The sequence below is a fragment of the Fringilla coelebs genome (genome assembly GCF_963513975.1).
Source record: "Fringilla coelebs genome assembly, chromosome: 15".
Lineage (NCBI taxonomy): Eukaryota > Metazoa > Chordata > Aves > Passeriformes > Fringillidae > Fringilla > Fringilla coelebs.
In genome coordinates, this window is record NC_140041.1 from 14,532,756 (window position 1) to 14,558,777 (window position 26,022).

A 26,022-nucleotide genomic window follows, 5' to 3' on the forward strand; every position below is an offset into this window, starting at 1 on the left:
ACAACTTTGGTTCATTAATTACAAGAAAGGATCTCGGTGCATAATTTAAACCAGCAAATTCTCAAGCATAAGGAAATTTTTGATCACACGAAGTGGTCCTATATTTTGGAGGTGCAAGGTCTGGAATTTATCCCAATGGCTGTTGCTTACACAGGGCTCAGTTCCAGAAAATTCACATCAAACTCTGCGTATTTTGTACATGTGTGCTGCATGAGGCAGACCAGCTTGTAGAAGAAGTGGGAAATTTGGCCTGAGCATTTATCCTAATCTACAAATAGGTGTGAAATCCCCCTTGACAGCAGTGATGCTTTTTTAGGAGATCACACACTTGTGTCATCTGACCACAAGAGTTTTTTGGTACTCAGTCACTCTGCTGAGAAATGAAGTACAGATTTACTAGACTTCAGCATGACAAATGTTACAATATCTGCTGCACCTTGTCTTCAGCAAGGCCACCATATTTATTTTTAATTTTTTTATTGTTTATTTTTATTTTTATTTTTATATATATATAGGCATCAGCTGGCAACAGCTTCAGTTTGTCCTCATTTCTGTCCTATGGTACTGCAGTGTCTTAAGCAAAGTCTCTACAAATCTGTACATTAAATGCTTAATATATTTAATGCTATGCATTAAATATATTACATTTAATATATTTAAATTGTATTTTTATGGAAAGTGCACATTCTTAATTAGCATTGAACAGGACACTCATCCTGTACATCCATGTTGGGTGCATGCATTTATAACTGTATTCACCAGAAGAGCCAGTAGGAGACAGATGCTTAATCATGCCACACCCCTTTAATTTATCCTTAATCATTGATTCACATCTCCTGCATGTCCCTCAAGTGTTATTTTTTTCCACAACATTTACCTTAGCGTGTATTTCAACGTGTGCTGTTCACCTTATGGCTTCAGAGAGGATGTGGTTATGGTCTGACAGAAAGGAAGCTTTGCTGTAGATGGGAAGATAAAGCTCAAAAGCACCTACGCTGCCTCTTGAACACTTTTTTTTTATTAACTGCCTTCTTTCTCGTGTTTCTTTCTTCAACGAGGCGCACAGCACAGAGCTCCCATGTCCTGGGAGACAAACATTCTTGGCTCAGCCATGAATAACTGTGTGCTCCTGCAGGAACTGCTGATCAAGAAATCCCAGCAGAAGAGAAGGACTTCACCCTCCAACTTTAAAGTGCGCTTCTTTGTCCTGACCAAATCCAAGCTGGCTTACTACGAACATCGCCATGGGGTACGTCAGTCGTTTTCTCTCTCAGAGCAATGGGAGCAAGAATGAAATTTCTTTAATGGAGGGAAGGATGCTAAAGGAGGGATGCTAAAGGAGGGAAGGATGATTGTTAAATTTTGTTAACTTTTCTGGTCCTTGCTACAGCACCATGCCCTGAAAATTGGTCAAATGGGTCATTTAGAGCTTCTGATCAGCAGGTATTTGTTGTGAACAGAGGAAGAAGACCACTCTACCAATTTATAGGAAGGATCTGGTTTTATTGTAGGAATTTGGCATGGGCTGTGTGTGAGGTACCTGTGCCTGGAACCTCACATGGGGACAAGGTGACCTGGAGAGGAATATTGTGAAGGTCACAAGTGTACCCTGATTGTATCTGTGAAAAAATAATCCACAGATCTTCACTCTCATTCTTTTCTTCAGGGCATCAGGCTGATGACTGGTAGGAGATCTGTCTAGCATTTTAAAATAAATTCAGCTGCCACATGTAACGTGTGGTCTTTGGAGCTAACTTCAGATGGGCTGTGATGATGAGATCCAGGCTCAGGCCAGGCTTTGTTTCCCCAAGTTTGCATTTTGCTGATTTGCTAAATAGGAAGAAAATTAGAAGTCAATCTGTGCACCCCATTGTGTTTAGTGCTCTAGTGAAGTGAGAATTATTTTCTTCTATTTAGCTGGATGTTTGCAGAGCCTCGTTACGGTTGTAAATAATCTTGCTTGTTTTCCAGCAGTCCCTGAACGTGCTGTTAATCCATTATGTTTAGGCACTGATCCTGTAGGCAAAGAACTGTGCTGCCTTAGATCCAGCACTGGTAACTTCAGACCATCTCATCTTGCTCAGTTGCAGAAAATTAAGTAGAAACAGAACCCAACAATAAAAGAAAAGCACAAATGTGCCCTCATATTTTATCACAACCTATTTGGGGTTACAAACCAGCTTTAAAGGTTAAAAGGTTTAAAGGTTAACAGTCATTTTCACCTGCATGTCATTTCTCTCAAATATGCCAAATGAAATGTTTTTCTTACTTATACTTTCTAGTCCATGTTTTTGTCCCCTCCATTTTAAACAGGACACTATTCATTGCTGCATACTGTGACTGTCTGTGGTTCAAGACTATCTTTGTTCTCCAAACTATTTTTCAAATGTCATTTTTGTAAGATTTTAAATCCCATTATAACTATTCCACTTAATTATTCAGGGCTAAATTTTGAAAAGCATCTAGGTGATTTTGCTGTAGATGTAGGTGTTTAGAGAAATGTTCGCTACTGCTTTCCTTTGGTGCTTTCTGAGTCTTGGTGTGTTTGACATGAATTGAACGTAACTCTGACTAGATACATTTGCAGTAGGTGTCTTGTCAGCATCTTTAGGGACTGAAATAGTTTGGAAAATCTGACTTGGTGACTTTCAGTGGGGCATAGACTTCACACACTTTGTGTTCGTGGAAATTTTCCCTCTGAGTCTTCCAAAAGGTCATTTAGGTGAGATGAGGGTTTGATCTATTATCCACTTTATCTTATGTATTACATATTTTAAAATGCACATATTATGTATGTGTAGACCTATACAGGTAAACACACACACAGAACCTTGTGCACATTTCAGGCATGGTGGTATATTTGTAATCCTGATGGGCTGATGTTCCATGAAATGCCGATTTGTCTTCTCACATAAACAGGTTCTTCTCTCTCAAAATCAGGCTGTTACATGAAAAGAATTTGTCACAAAATAGAGAGAGAAGAATTTGTCCCGTGAAACACTCCCAGAACCAATCATTAGCCTCTTCAATAATCAAAATTAGAGCATGCTGGTGAGACCTCTGCTTGGTCAGGCCACTGCTGCTCTGGAGAGGAAAGCTGAGGGCAGCCCATGCAAGAACCATCTTGTTTTGTGCTCAGAATGGAGGGAACCCACAGCATTTGAGATCACAGCCAGTGGAGGGAGGATTCCAGTGATCCCTGCCCAGCACATGGGCTGTGCCATTCCCAGGAGTGCACCTGGACCAGGCACCACGTGCAGGTGTTGAAATCAATGATCTGGTGCTCATTGTCTGGTGCAGTCCCTGGCACTGCTGTGCTCTGCTCCACCAGGACCCTCTCAGATAATTCCTGGGGCTGGCAGGGGTCAGAGCAGGCTGTCACCATTGCCAGGGGGCAGTTTGCAGGTGACCCTGCTCTGGAGGTTCAGGGACCCTGCTGACAGCTGGCTGCAGTGATGAGGAGCATCCTCAGGTGCTATGGACTGACATGGATGGGCCCAGCACATATCTGGGCTTTTAAAGCATGGATTTTTCAAGGGAGATCTCTGGGGATATTTTCAGCACAGGTTTTCAGTGGGTGTCTTTAAGAACCCCTTACCAACCTGTCTGGTGGATTCCTGCACTCAGAGGCTTGTACTGTCTAGTTCCCATCTCTCCAGTCCCTGGTCAGTCAGTAACAACAGCCTGTGCACAAAGTCAGGTAAAACAACTACTGAACTGCTTAAAAGTTTGACAAGTCCCACTGATTTCTGTTGGATGACTTAAAGTACACACTTAAGCATTAAGCCCTGGTTTTTACAGTCTGCCTGTATTTAACAGGGTTTAACACCCTTTCTCTGCATTTTTAAATCAAAGGTATAAAATGACATTCAAGAATTTTTTTGTGTCAGTCCAAAACAAGGAGATAAGCAGGCTAAAAGGCTACAGGGATATTTCTGCAAATGATACCCAAAGCTGTCAAGACAACTGACCTCATAAAGGCAGGGAGTTTTTTTGCAGTAACTGTAATGGCATTTTCATTGTAATTTTAATCTTTCTGCCACAGCTGACAGAGAGCACTGTTCTCCTCAGGGCCAAGCACACACTGGCCCTTAATGTTAATGAAAGATATTTACATGTCTCATTAGGAGAATGAGCCCCCAATAACTGACAACAATAAGAAGCTGTGTTTTCTAGAATTCATTATGCAGTGCACAATGCAGGGCTGTCTTAACATAAAGCAAAGCCCTGATAACAGGCACATGTATTCAGCCCCCATCTCTGCTAAAAGACATCAGAAGTGCCTTTATTATAACATGCAAATCAATTCCAAAGGCAAAAATTATTTGTTTCAGGATCTGATTTTGTAGCTACTGTACATGTGAGTAAACAAGTACATGGAAGTAATAATTTTAACTATTTCAATGAGTTTGATCCTCACTACTATAATGGATAATTCAGACACTGTGAAGCTCTCAGGGTCCTGGTACACTTGCTGCTCTGCAAAAGCAGCAGAGAAGTGAATCCCTTTGGGGAAGTGTCTGGGACAGAGTTTCAAATATTCTTACTTAGAACAAAAGCACTTGAACTGGTGAATTATCTATACCCCCTCCACCCAATACCTTATGGTCCTTGGCAAATCCTTCAGGCACAGAAATATTTTGAAATTTTATATCTTCATGCACTTGGGGGCTATTACTAGTCCAGCTGCTAAAGGCAGCAATGAAAGGCTCACCCAGAAAAGGCCAAGTTCTTTTTTCATTTACATCAGCACAATTCTTCCTACACTGGTCAGATGCTCAGGAGGTCACACAGAATGACTCAGCCTTGTCCTGAGCTCTTTCATTCAGAGCTTTGATACATATAAGGATGGCAAAAATGGCACTTCATTGGGCCTTGAAATCTGCTTTCAGTCTCCTGTTACATGAGAACAAATTAATAAACTTGGCTGAAAAGACTTTTATCAGCGTCCCAGAAATGCTCCAGTTGCTCTGTAGCATTATCTACACATGGGGCTGCTTGCAGCAGTCCAGCTACCCATGGGACAAAAAGCAGTGCTTTGCTCCTCAGTCCAGTCCCTTTCGCCTTGATTATTCTATACAGAATCCAGCTTGGTTTTTTCCCCAAGACTCTTAAGTAAACTGACTAAAACTTTTCTTCTGAAGATCTCTGTTCTGGTCTTCTTGTTAGAGTGGCCATCCAAACCATTTCTCATTGCTTTGTGTATTCTGAACAATTTAGCAGGCCAAAAGGCTACAGGGATATTTCCCCTTAGCAGTCATGAAGCTGCAGTCCTCACCTAAAGGGAATTTAATTGTCTTTAAAACAACCTTCCAAATAAATATATCTGACTAGATGTGTCACTCTTCATAACCTGCCATGTATTTATTAACTAGTACTGTTTGCTTGCCAGAATTTGCAATACCACTTGTTTTCTGATGCACATCTTGAGCTAATTTATTAATAATATACATATCACCCACAAAGAAATCAGGCTTGGCATCTGCCTGCATCACCCATTCCAATCACTTTTTATGCAATAAAATCAATACAATCCTAAATAAGATGGAGACAAAGCACAAATCTGTACCTTAATGTCTAGTACATCTCTGAAAACTTAACAGAAATTTTGAATAATCCAAATTATATTATTGGAGTTGCTGGAGGATGCAGTTGATACTGTTTGTCACAATGAGCCTCATTTCTATTGTGAAATCACAGAGTCATGGAAATGCTGGTTGGAAAGCACTTCTTAAATTCAGTTAGTCAGACTTTTTGCCAGGATAAGATCAGCACTCAGAGCAGGACTGTCACCAACACCAGGACAGGTTGGCTGTAACATTGACTGGCCACTGCTTCAAAGCCAAGGACAGAGATTCCACATCTTTCATCAATCTGTTCCAGTCCATCCTACCCAGTGTTTTTCAAAGTTCCTGTCTGTTGCTGTTCTCACTCACGACTCCTGCAGCAGCATCTTGATTCAGGGGCGTGATATTGTCTAGACAGGATTGCCTTGAGCAAAATGCAGGTTCTCTGTGTCTGGTGTCTGTGGCCTTTCTAACTACACAAACATGTGGTAAAGTCTGGCAATAAAAATAGCTCCTTTTTTGCTGGAATAACTAATTTTACCTTCCAGAATATGATTATAATAGTTTTCTACTTGCCCTTTCTGTTCCTGCCCAGTTTTGTTCCTACTAGGTTCTTTTCTGTGTATTTATTAGTCTTTAGTTTTTGAATAAATATTTTTAATTCCTTCTGAGCAATGTTTTTGCATAAATATTTTTAATTCCTTCTGAGCAATGTTTTTGCAGCAAATGTCAGACACTTCCATTTTGTTTAAATTCCAAAGCCCAAATCTTTCTTCTGTCAGAGAACATTGAGGATGTAACAAAATCTTCAACCCATGTTTTCTTTTGTATTTTTAAGAATGAAGGAATACCTCCTAATTTGAATATAAAACAATAAATATGAGGTTTCCTAATAGTTACCTTTTATTAGACTTCTCTATTGTGCCCATTTTTTGCTCCCAGTGCCTTTGACTTTGCTTTATATTGTGATCAACATTGTAACTTATTTTATTGCAATGCCTGCCCATTGCTCTATACTCTTTCATCCTTTCTGGCTGATTTTTAATCTTGGCCTTAAAGCTTAGATTTTTTTTTTCATGAAAAAATGATGTCATATAGTTGATTTAATTTAGCTTCTTTTCTTCCACTGAATCCTTCATTCACTGCAATCCAGTGCTCCCAGTCTTTGCTCTTTGGGAGTCAAGAAGAGCTTTGAAGAAGCTAATACAGTATTCAGGAGTTGTTCCATGTGCTTTTATGTAACATAAAAGGCTTATTTCCATCATATTAGAAAGCTCATTTGAAAGCAAAGAATCTTCCTTTTTTTTCTTTTTTTTTTTTTTCCTTCTGTTTCTTGATGATGGCATTGATTTTCTTGTCCAACCACTTGTGCTGTTGTAGAGATGGGCACCGTGATAACCACCTCGGACAAGACTTGAGCCAAAGTGAATTTTGGAATAGGATTTGGTGAAAATACAAGGGTGGATCGTGTCTATAGGGTTGTGTAAGGATAGTAAATGGTTGAATGGAGGCATCTCAAGCACCAGTTGCAGATGGTTTTTTATTTAACACAATTCTGTGCACTCTGCATCCAGGGTGCGCCCACCCCTAAGACACCTTCATGTTCTTGAGATGTGAAAACCGCAGTTAAAAAACATTATTTATTCTTTTAGTTCAAGCTGAAGGACAAAATAGTCATGATGGACAGGTAAGGCAAGCAGACACATTCAGGAATTTAATTATCAAATATAGCAAAATATATTGGAGGCATTAAAATATAACAAAACAGCCAGGGTTCTACAGAAAATCCCAGTATCATCAGTTATCACTCCAATTTTCCTTTAGAACAGTTAGTGTGGCAGAAAATGTAAAATCCCTTACAACTTTCTTTTAAAAATCAATTTCTTCAATTTAGTTTTCAGATTAAAATTAAAAATTAGTTACATTGTTTTATTACCTATAATCCCCAAAACTACCAGTGTTCCTAAGATGAGAAAACTCATATTTTTCTGAGAAAACTCACAAAATACTGAATGAAGATAGTGTCCAGGCAAAGGTGCTATGAATCCAGTTTTCAACAGTTCTTAATATCCTAACTATTAATGAGAAATACAGCACGTTCCACAGATAAGGATTATGATAAGAGATATAAAGTAATTGTGTCAACACAGTGTTCAAGGAGGTTCAAGTTCAGGTATTTTGGTTGGTGGAAAAAAAATAATTCCATCTTGTTCCAGTGATATCTCATAAGCTTCTGGTTGCTATTTCTACACCAAGAAATTCCTTTCCAAATTCTTTCAGAAGCTCAGCAAGGCCTGAAGAAAACTCTGAAAGGCAGGAACATGTCACTCATTTAAAAGGCTGAAGCTGGCCGAGGCAGCTGAGCTCCCTGCCATGGGCAGCCCCACCTTGCACAACCCTCAAAATCAGCTGCTGCCTCTGTTCAGGCTGAACACCGAGCCCAGAGCAGAGAGACAGGGAACAGGTGACATAGGGTCAAAGCAAAGATCCTTCATCTACTTACTCACCAATTAAGTACTGCTCTTTTGAGTCAAGACGGTGAGTGAAAACAGGGAATGAACTTTGGCTCAGATTCTTACAAAAACCCCAAACCCTGATGGTACAGAGAAGGTCATGAAAAGCTTTCATTGATGGAAATGTTTTTGTGGTCGAGCTTGCTGAGGACTGGAATTTCCTACCTTGCTCCACCCCAGCTTTAAATCAGTTTTCCCCTTCCTTCCTGCCAAGGAGGCACTGCCAGCCTTGCACAGGAGGAGATGCACGGGAGATGGGGATGCAGGAGGTGAACACAAACACCTCTGGGCAAGGAAAGCCAAGCTGCAGCATGGACAGCCCTCAGCAGGGACTGCTGCTGAGGAGACTGGGGCCACATGAACCTTTGATGGCTTGGTTTTCCCCTCCCCAGAACAAAAGAAAGAAGACTCAAGTAGTTACGCAACTTTAGAACCAAGCCAGCTTTATGCAGCCCAGGGTGCTGTCTTCCTGCCAAGAAATGCTGCCTTTGGTCTCCTCCTCTGATCCTTGAGATGAGGCTCTGCCCTCCCCTGCCTCTCCTCTCCCTTCCCTCTGCTCCCAGCCCTGGTGGCTACACCTTTTGCCAGGGCCCCTTGATAAACACACTGGGGCTCAGCAAAACCTGTACCACCAAGGGACCTTCAGTGCAAACCCTCCCTGCAGAGCCTTTCGGCCCCGTATCTTACAAGATCTCAGAGCTTTGTGAAACCTCAGGGTGCAGGGCCATGGTCAGGAAGTGTGATCACAAGCAGACCTGTGTCACCTGCAGCGGCCACTGATGGCTCCCTGCCCTCTCACCATGAGCTCCACATCCCTGCCCCTGAGCTGGAGAGGTGATTCATTTTTCTGGGTGAGCAGCAGTGCTGGTGGTTGGTTTTAGCCCATGAGGGATGCCAGGCAGCTCATTCCTCAGGCAGGCACAGGGAGATGCCTCCTTGTGTTGCAGGGTAGGACTGTGTCCATTGTCCCATGGTCAATTATCTCAGCATCTAAAGCAATCAGGGACCACCAGAGTTATCTGGTTTATGCAGCAGAGACAAACCAAAGGATTCATCAATGAAAGAGCTGCTGGAGCTGTGTGGCAAGAGGAAGGGGAGTACCAAAGATGAAGATATCAATGCACTGGGCTTGTGATGCACCTGGCTCCTTTCAGAGCTGTTCCCAGAATGGATATATTGCAAATCTTGGACCAAAAGAAAGAAATCAGAGTGAGCTGATCTGCAGCACATGTGCCTCTCCTCATGGCACAGCAGCCTGCCCCGGTTCTTTCCACACAGGGCTTACAGCAAGACCACTGATGCTTTTACTGACCAGCCAGCTAAAACATCTACCCAATTATACTCTGGGCAGACTGGAAACAACAAGTGGAGATCTGTCAGCATGTTTTGTCTCACCCTTTTAGGAACAAGTCTCTGAGGTTTTTCAGAGGCCATTTCTAAGAGGCTTTTTCTCTCCCCTTCCTTCCAAATGGCCCTGTTGGTTTTGTTGGATTAAAGTGCGGTCAAACATCACAAAAGCAGGGATATGTTTAGTTTCCAGCCCAGTTTCTGGGTAATGCCTGGTTTGTGAGTGGTAATTCCAGTTGTTTGTCCTGCTAGAGGACTGTAATTGCTTTCTATCAGCAGGGTCCCATCAGCTGAGGATCTGCTGGGCAATGCTCTGGCTGTGAGACACACACCAATGTGCTGCAACATGAGATTATGAGGAGCTTCCATCACTGAATTGTGTAATTAAAAGGAACACAGTGGGTCATGAGAGCTGCAGGGCAGCTGCACAAAGCTCCTTGAGAAGGCTGGACCCTGTCTTTCAGCAGAGTCCAGAAAAGCATCAACACAAACCAGTGTGCAGGGAAAGAGCAGAGCCTGTGCCTGGCACAGCATCGTTTGCTAAAGCTTCAGGGGAGGAATGCATGTGGGTAAACCATGGGACTTCAAAGGAAGGAGATGAAGGAGGGTTCAGCACTAACAAAATTGAAAGTTTTTATAGGATATAAATGGCTTTGTGCCTCATCAAAAGGGTAGAAGTCCCTGGGGTAGAACAAATGATAGAGGCGGTTTTGAAGAGCAGACAGAGGAAGCTAAGTCTGAAAGAAGTGACTAGATAAGAATGAAAGGAAATAGATGGTGAAAATGGGGTGCAGTAAGGCCTTCTAAGGCTTGCCAGCACTCTTGAGAGTAAATTGGCATTTACATTTAGGGGTGCTTTAAAGCCTTGGGTTTATTGATTTAGGAGAATCCCACACTCCAGAGAGCTACACCAGCAGATGTCTACAGGAGACAGTCCTGGCAGTAAATCCAGAGACACTGGTTAAACTGCAAGCAAATACAAATACAAACCACAAATGCACCAGCCAAGGCCAGCAAGAGCAATGTGGGACCACGCTGTAATAATTTTCCTCTTTTGCCTCAAGTCCAGTTATACAGAGGCAAAATACCCAGCCAGTCGTGCAAGAATGAGGCTTGGGGAGCCTCAGGGCCTCTCTGTTTTGAGGCTGTTTGACAGTGCTCTGTGGCAAACCTCCCCCCATCTCCTGAGGCATGAGCTGCTGCCCTGCTTTAGGCTGAATTTAACTCTGAAAGTGGCAGAGGAGGCTGGCACAGTGGTGGGGATGGCTGCTGCCCATGGGGCAGAGCTGCAGGGTGGTGGTGACAGAGGGAAAAAGGGACAAGGGCGAACTGGAGGGTGTAAAACACGGAGAGTTGGTGCCCAAGGGAGGGTCAGAAGGTTGCCAAAGTCTTGCTGAGTGATAACCTGTGGCAGGTACAAGGCAGCAGCTGAAGTTCAGGCTCTGTCCTGCTGGCAGTGTTGGGAAAACAGAAGCTTTGCAGTGTTTTGGTGTTCTTAAACCTCACTGATTTCCGTCACGCTGTCCCAAAACTGAGGGGGGACAGCTAGTGCTTAATCCCTACTGAAATTGAATCAAAACAGGAAACCAGCTCACTCTGAAGAGCAGCCTCATGTAGTGGATCCTGCAGAAGCACCAGAGGCTGAGCCCCAGCTCCACTTCCACCAGCTGCCCTCACCCCTCTCTTGCAAAAGCTGAGTGCCACTGGCCATGGGGTGAGGATTCCAGAGGGAATAGGGTACACCAGGGCAGCTGGGATCCAGGAATGCCTGCTCTTTTTACTCTTTCCCCACTGCCCATACTGTTCTTTGGCTACCTGATATACCCAAACACCCAGTGAATGGAAGCACAGCAGAGGATGCCAGAGAAACAGCTTTGCTGGCAAGTTTTTGAGGATAATACTTATTTCAAAATTCCCTCTTGTTTTTTTTCTTAGCTGAAAAGCCAGACAAAACAAAAATAGAGAAATGTTGTAAATTTTTGGAAGACAGGTACAGTAAAAATGGACATTTTGGATGAAATGAATAGTTTTGAAATTCTCAGTACCCAAACTTTTTTTATTAAAATATTTATTGGTTTATATCTTTTCAGTATGAAAAAGAGGTGTTGGTAAATTGAAAATTTAATGAAAATAGTTCTTTTTTGGTTAAAAAGGGTTCATTTTTCTGGAATAAAAAAAGTAAAAGCTGAATTTAAAATAGAGGGTTTGACTGGTTCTCTAAAATCCATGTGCTGAGTTGAAATATATGTATGTGCATATATTTATGGGAATACATAGAGAGATGCTCAATATAAGAATTATTCTTTAAAGTTTTTAATGTCTTACACAATCAGTTAATTTGCTTCTGCTCCATTAAAACTAAATCTCCCATGGACCCAACAGTCTGGTCTAATTATTCACTTAATCCACAATCATTAGGCTCAACCAAGTGCTTTCCTCTGTCTTTTAGAAAAAAAGGACTTTGAAGGGTTCAGTGGAACTTTCCAGGATTAAATGTGTGGAAATTGTGAGAAGTGACATCATCATTCCCTGTCAGTACAAATACCCTTTCCAGGTGAGTCTGTCTGTTGACCATACTGAGACATCATTTAATTTTCTATTTCAGAAGCATTTCCTTCGCAGTGCAGTCATTAATGAACCCAACACTGGGTTCTTGATCAGAACCTCTACTCCAATTTAAATCAAAAGTCGGTCAGGTTGTCTTGGTTTGAAAAGATGGGTGTCTGCTAAGGGAGGCAGGAGCCTCCCCTGAAATGGAAAATGGAAAACCCTCCCTCTGAATTGTTAGAATTCTGAAATTAAGGGGGCTCTCAGGCAAAGGTATGGGAGCAGAAAAACAGCTCTTTATTAGGGAAGAAGAAAAAAATCAAAAATACAGAACAACACTGTCGGAGTCAGAACATGACCGGACACCCTGTGGGTCAGGGTGGTGGCACAGTCCCATTCCATGGTGGCTGCAGCCTCCTGCAGTGCCAGGTGTGGTTCTGTTGGAGCAGGGATCCTGTAGAAGGGTGGAGTTTTCCTCTGAAAGTCCAAGGTGCTGTTGATGGGCCTGGTCTTCTTTGAAATCCAGGAGGAAAGGCAGGCTGTGGCGTTCCAAACCTCAGATTGTATCCAGGTAGGAGTGCTTGGCTCCTCCCCCTAGGCAGAGCATCTCCCAGTGGCGTGATAGAATTTTATCAGCCCTGCAGTGACACTCACTGCCCATTAACAGAAGATATCTCCTGGAGGGAGGATGTGTTGTGTAAGAGATAAAGAAAACTGCCCAGTTAACAGAAGATAACTGGCCCATCAGATAGCAGTAGAACACACACACCCATCTCCAGCCTGAGACAGAGGTCCAGAGCTGCGTATGAGCAGCCCCTGCGACTCCCCTTCCCCACATCATCATTGGCACGTAGCTTGTGGGTAACAGGGCTGCTGCCTCTTTCCTTGGGTGACTCCCTTGTGACCAGGGCATCTGGGATTGCTTCTCATGGCTGGTTCCTTTCTCTACTCCCTCTCCAGATTGTCCATGACAGCTACATCCTCTACGTGTTTGCCCCCAACCGCGAGAGCCGGCAGAGATGGGTGCTGACGCTGAAGGAAGGTAAAAACCCCTCTGCACACCCAGCTGGGGAAGGTGCTCATGCCTGACCAGCTTTGTCACAAATAATGCAGGGAAAATGAGCAGGAGGAGTCAATGTCTCCAATCTCAGCAGTCAAAGTGTTTATAACCCAGGTAGTGGGTTATAAAATTGAAATGTTTGTAAATCTGGTGGGTGTGTTTTCAGCAGGCATGGGAAATTTGGGTGTGGGATGATTTATCTGGGGACCTTAATGTCTGTCAGGGAGGTGTCAGAGGATGGACCAGCTCTGCTTGTGGTGCCTAGCAATGGGACAAGAGGCAATGGGCAGAAATGATGCCCAGGAAGGGTGTGAGGTCTCCCTGCCTGCGGATATTCCAGAACCATCTGTACCTCATGCTCTGGGATGACCCTGTTTGAGTGGGGGGGCTGGACCAGATGACCCAGTGTGTTCCCTTCAAGCCTGACCCAGTCTGGGATTTGGTGATTTGTGTCTTTCTAGAATAAACTCTTAATAAATGACTGTAATTTGAGGTTACTTCTTCAGGAAGAGACAAGGATTTTCCTATGGCTAACTTTTTTTAATAACCTTTTCTACACAGAAAAATTTTCAGCTCTTATTAATAGATATTTTTTGTTAGATGACAACCTTCTTAGAGAATCATGATTATTAAGGAGCATTTTTGTGGGTAGCTTTCATTTCCTGTTCACCTCCTGAATCGTGCTGTGGTTCACTCACAGGGTGCTGCAGTAACCAACACTGGGGGCAGAGACAAGCTGAGTGCTTGATGTGAGGAAGGTGTCATTTAGTTACATAAAAACTGCACCAAGCTTCTATCACAGCTTTTTTCTGTTTTACAGCACTGCTGCTGTATTGTTCCCTCTGAAAACATTGTGCCTGATGGAAATATTGTGAAATTCATGCACTGACTCTTGCAATCAGTTATTCCCCTACTCTAAGCTTCTGCTTTATCATCTCTTCTCATGAACATTTGGAGACTATCCCCTCCTTTGGACAATTTGAACAATCTCTTGAAAGAAGCCTGCAGAAGCTTCTTTAAGGAGCAGGTTATTTCCATTTAGCTCTAGATGACTTCTAGAATGAAGGTGGATGCAAATAAAATCATTTTCCCCCTTCTTTTTCTTCCCCTAATGTTTTTCAGAAATCAGATACAACAACAGCTTGGCTTCAAAGTGTCATCCAGACTTTTGGTTGGATGGCAAGTGGAGATGCTGTGCTCAGACAGAGAAGATGGCAGCTGGCTGTGTGGTATATGACCCCACCAAAAACGGTAAGGGACTCATTAAGACCATCCTGACATGGAAAATATTTATTCCTAGCAATAGGAGAGGATTGATTCTCTTTTGTACAGAACATCAAAAAATATTATGATAGATTTCTATAAAGAGACATGTTCCTGGCTTCTTGGGATGTTCTGGCTTATCTTTTACTGTATGTGGAATGCTCTTACTTTGAATTCACATTTTCCTCTGCGTGATGCTTGGAGCTGGTTTTGTAATGAGATGGAGAACTAAGAACTTGATCAGCTGTGGTCAGTCAGTAAGCCATAACAACTTTCTTGAGATAAATGCATTCAACAGTGTGTATCCTATTTTAACCAAACCAAACAAAACCATATTTCCTCTGTGGTTTCAATGGCCAAGCATAGTCTTTACTTTGTCTCCTGAGGATGAACACAAGTGGTCAATCATTCTTCACCAAAGATTTACCTTGTATTTTTTACCTTGATGCCTTCACTAATTGGTACCCCAGTTTCCAAGCCCTGCTGAGACTCACTGTGTAGTTGGCAGGTCTTGCTCTCAAAGTCCAAAGCTCACTGTTCAATCAGTTCATTGCATTGGTGGTTTCTCCCTTGGTTTTGTCCTCACCTACTTCAAATTATCTTTCTTGATTTGTTTTCAGCCTCAAAGAAGCCTCTTCCTCCCACTCCTGAAGATAACTGGGTGAGTGCAGTGATGCTGTCCTTAGTGTCCTGCCCTGAGTGATTAACTACCAGTGGGGAATGTGTCCTTATTAATGCTCACCACAGTGCAGTGACCTAGAATTTCACCTGTGATAACATTCCCTGGGTATTTTCTGTGCAACTGAAATTTTTACATGAAATTCATTGTTTGAAAGTGACAATATTCTCTTGCTGCCACCACACTCCACTAAATGGTCTGGGGTGCTTTGAGGCTTTTGAACCCAGGGGACACCAGTGCCAGGAAAATACCACTTAAGCGAGCATGCCACTGCTTTTTATAAATATTAATATTAACATGAATGTGAATGTGATGAGCCTTTTGCCTAATTTGTGCAGAAATTGTTGCTGGACCCAAGGGAAGCAGTGGTCATAGCCATATATGACTATGAAGCCCAGAACCCACAGGAGTTGACATTACAGTATAATGAGGAATATTATGTGATTGACAGCTCTGAGGAACATTGGTGGCTGATTCAAGATAAGAATGGGTAAGTCCCTTTTCAACAGCCAATGTGAAAATCCTTTCTAATTCCATTTTGTTCTTCCATTAACATACATGTTTATTCCCTCTTGTTCAGCTTTTGCAAAGCATCCTCTTATTTACAGGGAAAAAGTGATGGAAGGTTATTTATGGTAACCTTCTTCCATTTGCTGTTCCTTGAAAAGGATCTGAAAGTTAATTTTACAGCAACAAACAACTCAGACTGATTTTTGCAGTGATACACAGGGGGGAAAATTGTGAAACTCTCCAAGTTTAGAGGCACAATCAGTTGTTTTCTTCTCCAGCAAGCCCGCTCAATACATCCCCACCAGCACTTTTATCATGCAATGAGCAGGCAAAGCTTTCAAGGCTGACTCCTACAGATGCAGAGAAAATCCTGTCTGTCAGCAGACTCACACTTGTCTTGCCTCTCAACAGGCATGAAGGCTATGTGCCAAGCAGCTACCTGGTGGAAAAATCACCTGAGAATCTGCAAGTTTATGAGTAAGTTGTGCCTGTGCTTTTCTTGTACCTCTGAGTGCCTTGGATTTGAAGCTAGAAGCCTCAAATGCCTCCACCCCACCTGACATTCCACCCTGGGGATGCTCCATTCAGAAACTTCTCAGGAGAAACTTTCCTGGCCTAGAAACGCTGACTCTGAGTCTTTTGATGTTTTCAGGTGGTACAATAAGAACATCAGCAGAAGCAAGGCAGAAACGCTGCTCAGGGATGAGGTAAAGCAGTGTTATGTATGGGGTGGATGGGAAATAATAATTAATTAATGACAAATGAAGCCTGCAAGGGCTGCTGTGTGTAAGAGAGATGAACCCTGGGTTCCTGCTCTGTTTGTGTCCTTAGTGTGTGATGTGAGATAAAGGACCACCAGCACACCCCCCTTATCCCCACATTAGCTGAGCATGGATGGAGCTGAGCCATCCAAACACACCCAGTAACTGGGACTGGAGGAAAACACTGCTTCAGAGCACTGTGCCAGCTGAAAGTTGTGATTTTAGCTCATCTTTTCTGTCTCTGCAGGAGGTCTGTGGATGCCAGTGGGTCTCTGAAAATCTAACCAATCTTGTGCTGAAGTATTTTGGGTGAAAGCCAAAAGTATGGCTGTGGGTTTTGTTTTTTAATTATGTGTGTGCATGTAAGCACACATCTTTAATTTTTCAGTTGAGCCAGAGTTTTCCAGTGAAGACTGTACTGAAAATACAAAGAATAAGCTTCTTGTTCAAATTTTCCACACAAACACAACCCTAATTTTTAAATCAGCTCTTACATTAACAGGTGGCCCTGTTAATAAACACAAATAAAGTGTTCCTTCCTGGAACTAAAGTGTTTTATGGAAATAGCAGCAATTTTGTGCTGTTGTAAAAATTCTTGTACAAAGTACTAGAGAAAAAGTCCACACACGGTTTAGTGGTCTTATTTTTTCTTTCAGTCCTACCAGTAAAACTTTTCTGTGGTAACTATGCCCATTTGGCTGCAGAGACTTTTGGTTCAAAGCCTTGCAAGCCTCACAGCTCCCCCCAGAAATGTGGCCAGGTTTGTGAGTGATCCTTGGCCAGGCTTGGTGTCAGCTGAGAACAGAAGGGCAAGAATAGAGCTCAGAGTAACTTGGGCAGGGTGCTGCCTCCAAAACCTGCCCACCTCCAGTCCTGAAGCCCTCACTGTGTGTGATTAAATGCTTCTACAGCAGCAGAGAGACCTTTTTCAGAGCTTTCCTGTGCCAGATGTTTTGTGGTGCAGATGTTGTGCAGACACTGAAGGGCCAACCCTGGAAGTTCAGAGCTCAGCAGGATCATCCCACCTGGGCAGAGCTGCACAGCCAGCAGCTCATACCTGGGGATGCAGGAACAGCTCAGTCTGTGTTCAGCTGGAGCTGATCAAAGCTCTAGAGAAGGAGGCCCAGGCAGGGTGCACTTGGTGGATTTGCTCTGCATCGAGTGTTGTGGGTGGGTAGAAGACATGAAATGGAGGAAACCTACCATGTAAAGCAGAGGAGGAGAGAATGAAAAAATCTGGCACTTGGGATGCCAGATGAAAATCTTATTTATCTGCAAACATGAAAAATGTGGGGTTTATTACCAATATATAGGTCAGTACAGCACATTCCAGCCAAACTGTGATGTTAAATCTCCTTTGCCATCTCATCCATCTGGGCCAGTGGGATCGTGCCCTATGAGGCATTTTAGCATTCAAATGAGTGGAAAACAATTACATGAAGAGTTAAAAAGAAAAATTGTTCTGTGAGTGCCAGACTGCAGGAGGATTGCTTTGTTACCCATTTATGTTTAGATGCTGGCTGACTGGTGTACCTATGAAAGGGCAGGATCATGTCCAAGGTTTTCCAATTTGGGGGACATTGGTAAATTATCATTCCCACACTCCCATATGGATTCTCTGGTGCTGGATAAACTGTGATTTGTTCTGTGGCTGCTCCCTCCACAGGGAGCCCTCAGAGGGGTTTGCCTTTCCACTCGGGCACACATTTCATTGAACATGTGTTCTGTCAGATAGGGCTGAGGGCAGTCAATGGATTCAGAATTTCCAGAGGAGAGATTTGGAGGGACAAAGAGGCACACCCACATTGTACTCAGCACAAGTGCCTAAGTGTCATTTCCTCTGAGAGCTCTGAGAGGAAGCTGAGGTAAAAGCACCTAACACCCAAGAGAGACCTGCAGGCCCTGGGCAGCTGCCAGAGCTGTGCATGGAACACACCAAGCTCTGTCAGTGGGGTGATGGCTCTTTATTTTCCTATATGTTTAGCACATCTTCATGTCAGGGCTGAAATAAGCACAGCTTTGCCCCCAGCCTACTTCTTTTTCTTTTTTTTTTTCCATTATGTGTCTAACCAGTTTTCTTTCCTTTGCTCCTGTTCCAGGGTAGAGAAGGGGCCTTCATGGTGAGAGATTCAAGGCAGCCTGGCATGTACACAGTCTCTGTTTTCACCAAAGCATTGAGGTACAGCTGAGCTCAGCAGCTTTTCACATCAATTACATCAATGAAATGGCTTCTATGAGTGTGTAATCTCTGTATAGTTGTTTTGGCATTATAACGAGAGAGCAGAAGGCTCATGAAAATGATAGAGGGAAAACACTTCCAAAAAAGGCAGAAGAGTCAGCTGCCAGTCCCAAAGTGTATTAAAGGCTCCACTTCTCCCTGAATCTAAATATGTGCCCATAAATAGTCCTTTGGGCATCACTGGGGTTGTCATTCTGATGGCATTGTCCCCTGAACTGAAGTGTCAGTGGGATCAAGGAGGGCTGTGTGCTGGACTCACCAGAGGTGGGTGGTGCAAGGCACGTGAAGGGGTTTCAGTGATGGGACAGAAAGTTGTGTTTCACAAAGAAGAGGCACAGGAACTTAGTACACAACCTTCTCTTATCAGGAAACCTCAGCCTTCCTCTCGAGATGAGACCTTCTGCAAGTGAGAGGGAGAACATACAAGTACCCAGAGTTCATTAGCAACTGCAGCTCACTCCTTGCTCCCCCCCATTCTTTCTGGGGGAAGGTTCTCCCCTCTGCTCACTTGTTTCTGTTTTTACCCCAAATCCCTGTGTTTTTGCTGAAAGCTGTTTTTTCTCAAAGAAAACCTCCTCTTTTTCAGCACGGACAACAATCCTGTTATAAAGCATTATCACATCAATGAGACAACTGACTTTCCCAAGAGATACTACCTGGCAGAAAAGCACGTGTTTGACTCCATCCCTGACCTCATCAACTACCACCAGCACAATGCAGCAGGTGAGAGAAGCTGAACAGAGATGTTGCTGGTTTGCCAGGTGACTGTTTTGAATGAAGGGCTCCCAAGCCCTCTGTCCTTACAATGAAGTGTTAAATAGCATCATCTTTTCTCCCACTTATTCAGAAATGGCCATTTCAGGCCAGCTTCCAGCATTACATCCTCACTCTGGTTGTCCTTCTAAGGCTGACCATGGCTAACCCAGATGTCATAATGACATATTATAGAGAACCCTGGGGGTATCACTGCTGCCAGGCCAAGCTTTCTGCTGGAATTACACTGCAGGGCCTTCTAGAGCTGATCCATCCCTGGGCCTTGACTTGACACAAAGTCAAGAACATGGCCAGTATCCATAACCAGACATGGTGACTCCCATCCCTACAGTCCAGGAGTACCAAGGCAAACACTGGGCTTCAAAAATACCCTACAAATGCCAAGCATCATTTGGAAATTCATCAGAGTTTACAGAGACTCAAAGCTCTGGATGTGAAAATGGGAAAAAAGCTGAAAGCACTCAGAACTGGCTTCCTTCTCTCAGGCAGGAAACCAGAGCCTGCACAGAGGTTCAGCTGCCCTCAAGTGGAGCTGAGAACTCAGTGCAATAAATCTGCTTCCAGAATCCAAGCTGCCCTGTGGGGTGGTGTCAGCCAGGCTGCCGTGGCTGTGCAGTAACAGGCAGTGTCCCCCTGTCCCCAGGTCTCGTGACGCGGCTGCGGTACGCGGTCTCCTCCTGGAGGAAGCAGGCCCCCATCACCGCCGGGCTCAGCTACGGTAAGGCTCTGCCATCACTGCATGGCAGTCACACTCCTGGCTGGCTGGCTGATCCTGCCCATCCCCACGGATATTGAGGAATATTTGTGTGGTTGCAGCCACAATAAATGGCTTTCTTCAGGTCTCTGTTCACCAGCTTGTCATGGCTGTTGATAAAGGACTGAACTGATCGTGCAGTGCCTTGAGGGAGGTGATGAGAACCCCAGGGTCTCACTGAAGTCAACATTAAATACCAAAGTGTATGCTGAACAAAGGGGATGGAAATGGGAGCACAGAGTAATTTGATGAAAGCTGAGTCCCTCTTGAAAGATGCCTTCATTTGAATATTGTTGTCAATAGAATTTTGCCGGTATCATCTTTATTGTAATTCTTGGAGACTTCAAAGAAACTCAAGCCCCATGTTGTGCTGGGTACTGCACATAAGCAGGGTAAAAACAATCCTCCCTGAAGAACTGGATAGGCAAGACTAAGGAGGGAGAAAGGGGATGTTGTTGTTCCTACCCTTGAACATGACCTGCAGCATGGACTAGTCAAATGAGCTATCAGAGGTCAGACAGGCAATTTGAGGGAGAGCCAAAAAGTCTCACTTGGAGTCCTGCCTCAGTGTTTATCCCACAAAAGCTTTTTGTTTGCCATTCTACTGCTCAGTCCTTACTCTTTCTCCCTTGCAACCAACAGGAAAATTGGTCATTAATGCCTCGGAGCTCACCCGTGTGCAGGAGATTGGCAGTGGTCAGTTTGGGGTGGTCTACCTTGGCTACTTGCTGGACAAGACCAAAGTAGCCATCAAGACCATCCGTGAAGGAGCAATGTCTGAGGAGGATTTCATCGAGGAAGCCAAAGTCTTGATGTAAGTGGTAGATTCACCACGACAATCACACCCTTGGGGTTCATAACACTAAATGAAAGTCAGGAATCTGAGTAGAGAATTCAAACTTGGATTATCTGCTAGGCATCTTAATAGTATATAGACTGGTGAGCTCTGGTAGCCATGAAGGAAGGCAATTCAAAGTGTAGGTGAATTACTGTGCTTCCAAGTCTGTCAATATCCAGAATGGTCTTCCAGGTCTCTGCTATTAAGGAAGGCAAGGATAATTGAGAGTGCATTTTGGAGAGCAAAGTGGTTTTTCTCAGAAAAGATCTCTTAAAACTTAAGGGCAATTTCTTTGTAAAGCCTTACCTGTAAAATGTTTTGCTTTGCACAACTGAATATATTTGTCCTTGGTTTTATTGACTTTTTTGTATTTTTTTTTGCATTTGCCTCCCCACAAGACAGACAGAAATTGATTTTATTTTTGTTTGATTGGATGGTTTTCCACACAGAAAAAATCTTTTTGTGACCACTACCATTAAGATGGGATGATATTTAGCCCTTGGATCTGCAAAGCTGGCCTTTGCAGTGAGCTGGGTGCAGCGCTGTGGCACAAATTGCTGTATATAACATACTTGCTGTGAGGATTGCAGGCACTGAGCCTATTTCAGCCTCTTCCCCACCTTCCCTCCCTGCCCCACAGGAAGCTGTCTCACCCTAAGCTAGTCCAGCTTTATGGTGTGTGCTTTGAGGATGCTCCCATCTGCCTGGTGTTCGAGTTCATGGAGAACGGCTGCCTGTCCGACTACCTGAGGAGCCAGCGGGGCAGCTTCTCCAAGGAAACCCTGCTGGGCATGTGCCTGGATGTGTGTGAAGGAATGGCTTATCTGGAACAAAACTCTGTCATCCACAGAGATCTGGTATGTTGGTCCCATGTGGACTTTTTCTTTGCTCCAAGGGGCTTTTTCCTCTGCTTTCTTCCTTAATTCAGCTTCCCCACTCCTGCTACCTGTCTGTTTATAGGGGATCCTGTATCTGCCCTCACTGCAAAAGTAGCACAAATACTTTAGGGGAAAAAAACCCAAAAACCAAGCCCTGGAACACTGGTCAATCTATTCCCTTTAACTGGTTTTGGGAGACAAGCCATAACATTTGTCTTTTTTTCCTGAGTGGACTCTTTGGCTCCCCAAGAGCCACAGTACTGACCACTCTTCACGTCTAAAATCAGTGAGGATGACAAAAAGACCTGTTCTAGCATAAGTCATGCATTGCAAACATGCATTGATGATAAATTAGTTTTGATTAAGGGGTTTTCACTCAAGCTCCATCAGTCACTGCTGCAGTTTCATTAGGCATGCAATGACTGTGAGTAGCTGTGGCTATTTTAGGGTCTTGTTCCACCCTTTCTGGGCAACAAGGACCTGTCAGAGTGATGCTTGAACAGCTTTTCTGGCAACAGGATCATGCTGCAGAATGTACAGAAAGCATGAGAAGCTCAGGGTTTTGTCCTCTTTGGCACAATGTCACTGATGCTCCTTTCTTAAGCATGATCTGCTCTCCCTGGATAAAAGCCCCTGAGTGGCTGGGGCAAGGGTTTTAGCTCTGACCTGATGCCTTTGCACCTTGTTCTCTTGCAGGCTGCCAGGAACTGCCTGGTGGGGGAATCCCACGTGGTCAAAGTGTCCGACTTTGGGATGTCAAGGTAAAGGCGCTGGAGCTGTGCAAGGTCCCTTGGGGCTGTCACAGGATGGGGAACTCAGCCTCCCCCCTTCTTTTCCTCTTCCAGGATTGTCCTGGATGATCAGTACACCAGCTCCACAGGCACCAAGTTTCCAGTCAAGTGGTCTGCTCCAGAGGTTTTCTCCTACAGCAACTACAGCACCAAATCTGACGTTTGGTCATTCGGTAAGGAAATCTTGTCAAAGTGGAAAAAATTCAGCAGCCCCAGCTGGGAAAAACAGGGGACTCAGTCCTCAAGTAAACTCTCCTCAACACTGCATCCTCTGGACTCCAAGGGTGTGTTGCCTGAATAATGGCTTAGAAAAGCAAGACTAAATCATTCAAGTGAAAGAGAGGGAAAAAAATCAAACTACCTAGATACTTCAGAACTCTTCAACTATTGCCAACTTAATGTATTATACATGTGCAACTCAATACAATACCAAATAATGAACTCTGTTTCATGCTGACATAGCAGGAGTGTCCAAGAAAAAGAGAGGGAGAGGGAGAGGGAGAGGGAGAGGGAGAGGGAGAGGGAGAGGGAGAGGGAGAGGGAGAGGGAGAGGGAGAGGGAGAGGGAGAGGGAGGGGAGAGGAGAGGAGAGGAGAGGGAAGACATTTAGGTACTCCATCTCTCTGCATGTCAGTCCAGGGACATTGATACCTCACTCAAACCCCCTGCCCTTCCAAATTTGCTCTGCTGACTCCATTTGCTTTATGCTGATCTGAAAATGTTATTTCACTGCTCACACTTCTCACCTCATTTCCTGCTCCACAATGCATTGTTTGACCATTTGTGTCCGTTCTTTGGTCTCCCTTCTGGACCCTCACAGATAAGGGCACTGCTGTGTGTTTTTGCCCAAAGCCATAACAAAGGCTGTCCCCTGGGCTGTGGATCTGGCACACTCATGGGCCTGGCCCCTCTCCAGCCCACACAGTGAATGGGGCAGTGTGCTGTGCACAGCTCACAGTCAATGGGGTGCCACTCAGCCCTGGGGCCAGCAGTAAATAATGCAGGATTATAACCTTTGCTAGTCTGTGCCTGTGAATTCTGTGCTTCCCTTGCCCTTTGCTGGCTGGAGCTGTGCACTGGGGTGGGCTGTGAGCAGCACAGCAGGAGTGGGTGCTCAGGCCCTCCCCAGACTCAACAGGGAGATGCTTCAGAGAGCACCAGAGATCCTGGCTGGCATCCTCAAGCTGTACAGCTGTGTTAGGGCCTGGGTTTTCAGCTCTCTACTGAGAATCCAAGTGAAAATCCTTTTCCAAGTAACTGGCACCAATGTTGAGCTGCAGAGAAAAGCAGGTGGAACATGGCCCTACTGAGGATTTTATTTGCCTCTTTGTGATTTTTCCTGTTTGGTTGCTTTAGGAGTGCTGATGTGGGAGGTCTTCAGTGAGGGCAAAATCCCCTATGAGAATCGCAGCAATGCAGAAGTGGTGGAAGAAATCAACGCAGGATTTCGGCTCTACAAACCCAAGCTGGCCTCCAAGGCAATTTATGAGGTGATGAGCCACTGCTGGAGGATGGTGAGTATTGTACTGGAGAGCCCTATTTCCCAAAGAAAATAACTCCCTTCCCCTTGGCTTTAAGGAGGAGAGAGACTTGTGCACTCCACATGCTAACAGAAGATAAAATCCTGGAGCTGAAGCACTGCAGCTTTCATCTGCACTAGCAAGCAAACTCTGGACTCTCTGCCTTTTATTTGACTTCACTGAGAAGCCCATGTAGCGCACCTAACTCAAGTTAATTCCACAGTTTCCTTGCTAAGAAAGCTGTGGATCTGTGGGGCTGAGTTCTAAGGGTGGTAAAAATGACAGCCAAGCCATTACAAGGCACTTAGTGTCCACCAAGCCAAATTCACTGGTAATAGAAAAGAAACATTGCACAGAAGGAAGTTAGTTCTTCCAGTGGCATTTTCTCTATAGGCATAAATTGTATTTTTGTTAATACTCAGTTTCTTCCCAAGGTTTTCCTTGCTAACCTTGCCATTCCTCTCCAGCTGACATTAATGTTCTTCCTCTCTCTTCTCTCCCTTGCTTAGGGGAAAGATGAGCGGCCATCCTTTTCTCTTCTGCTGTTTCAGCTGAGTGAAATCTCTGAGTTTGATGTGTAATCATGGCACTGCATGCTCAGCACAGCCAAGAGAGTCCTGAGAAGAGAGAAGGCTGGATTTTCCCCAACAAAGCATTAACAGGAATCCTCTCACCATAAACACTTGCCATCTGCCTGGGGAGAAGGAGAGGGCAGAGGCTGGTACTTCCAGACAGACAAGATATCCCCAGGCCTTCCAGAGCCTAGACAGACACAGGCTTTGGTTTGGCCAAGAGTGTGGCTTGCATCTTAAAACCAGAAGTGACTATTGAGCATGGATCCTGAACCACACAGTCCAGCAAGGCTGTTTCTCCTGAAGAGACAGCCTCAAAATTTAGAGATCTGACATTGCTGTTCTATTTCTGTGAACTCCCAAATGAAGGTCTTCCCTGGAGGGAGATTAAAAAAAAGCTTTCTTTAACTGAGGAGGAATGTTTAGACATTTCCCTGGCTCTCTAATTCAGAGTGGGCTGGACCTGAAAACTCTGAACAGGAATAAGCCTGGGAGACACAGAAGCAGGCTGGATTCAGTGACTGCATTTCTGATGCTGGTATTTCAAGGTGGTTTTATTTTTCCCTTTGCATGATATTCCCTGCAACTGTGGCATAACAGGAACAGGATTTGGATACCTGGTAAGCTGAAGTGGTGTCTGTGTGTGCATGCAAGTTTGTGAGGGAGGAAGAGAAAAAGAAATGTATGTGCTGAAGAGTCTTGAAATTCTCTCAAAGTGCATTGTACAGTGAGTGGGAAAGTGGGACTCTGATGCAAATGAAGACATTTTTGGAGGGAGGAAGTCAAAGCTGAATGTTTATATTGATTTTTTTCTTCAGTCTTTCTACATCAGAAGATTAATGTATGACCTCCACCCCATTTCTTTGTTCAAAGTATGGAGGAGTGAGCAGTGCAGAGTGTTGTGTGCTCCCAGTCCAGGATAAGACAGAGTCCCAGGATCTGATTCCCTGTGAAAGGTACAGGAATCTACCCCTGAACTGGTGTATTGGGCAGGAGGGAGCCAGAGGGCTCAGGCAGGAGCCAGGAGGAGCAAACATGCAGAGCCTGTGCTCAGTGCACCAGTGATCATGAGAACTTTAAAAAGTAACAGAGTAACAAGTAAAGACTTCTCCATCTTCTCTGTGAACAAAGGCAGTGACCAAAAAAAAAAAAGTCCGGTGTGAATGGTGTGCCTGGGTCCTTCCTCCTCACATTTTGTGGTGACAGCAGAAGGTATAAACAAAATCCATCTCCTGGTATTTCCATTAAAAGCTGTGGTTTCACTGCAAGACAGAGACACTGTTTTGACATAACTGACTTCAAACCCAAAGTGTGGGTGTTGGTGTCCTGCAGAGTTTGTAAATAAGATCAGGACTTTTTGCTAAGCATTAACAATCACTAGGGAAGTCAAGAGGGCTCACAGATGATATG

The 26,022-nt window shown here is 44.1% G+C and overlaps 1 protein-coding gene across 1 annotated transcript; it reads left to right on the forward strand.

The window, feature by feature from the left end:
- Positions 1-1,078: 1,078 nt before the first annotated feature.
- On the forward strand, positions 1,079-24,621 carry ITK (IL2 inducible T cell kinase; the record flags this gene model as incomplete). Its single annotated transcript, XM_084215950.1, has 17 exons — positions 1,079-1,249; positions 11,877-11,981; positions 12,935-13,016; positions 14,157-14,285; positions 14,918-14,958; positions 15,315-15,466; positions 15,898-15,963; positions 16,139-16,193; positions 18,347-18,426; positions 19,073-19,209; positions 19,904-19,978; positions 20,657-20,828; positions 21,493-21,709; positions 22,427-22,491; positions 22,576-22,694; positions 23,877-24,034; positions 24,550-24,621. 17 exons carry the CDS (start codon positions 1,079-1,081, stop codon positions 24,619-24,621), a joined length of 1,896 nt encoding a protein of 631 aa, XP_084072076.1.
- Between the last annotated feature and the right edge of the window lie 1,401 nt (positions 24,622-26,022).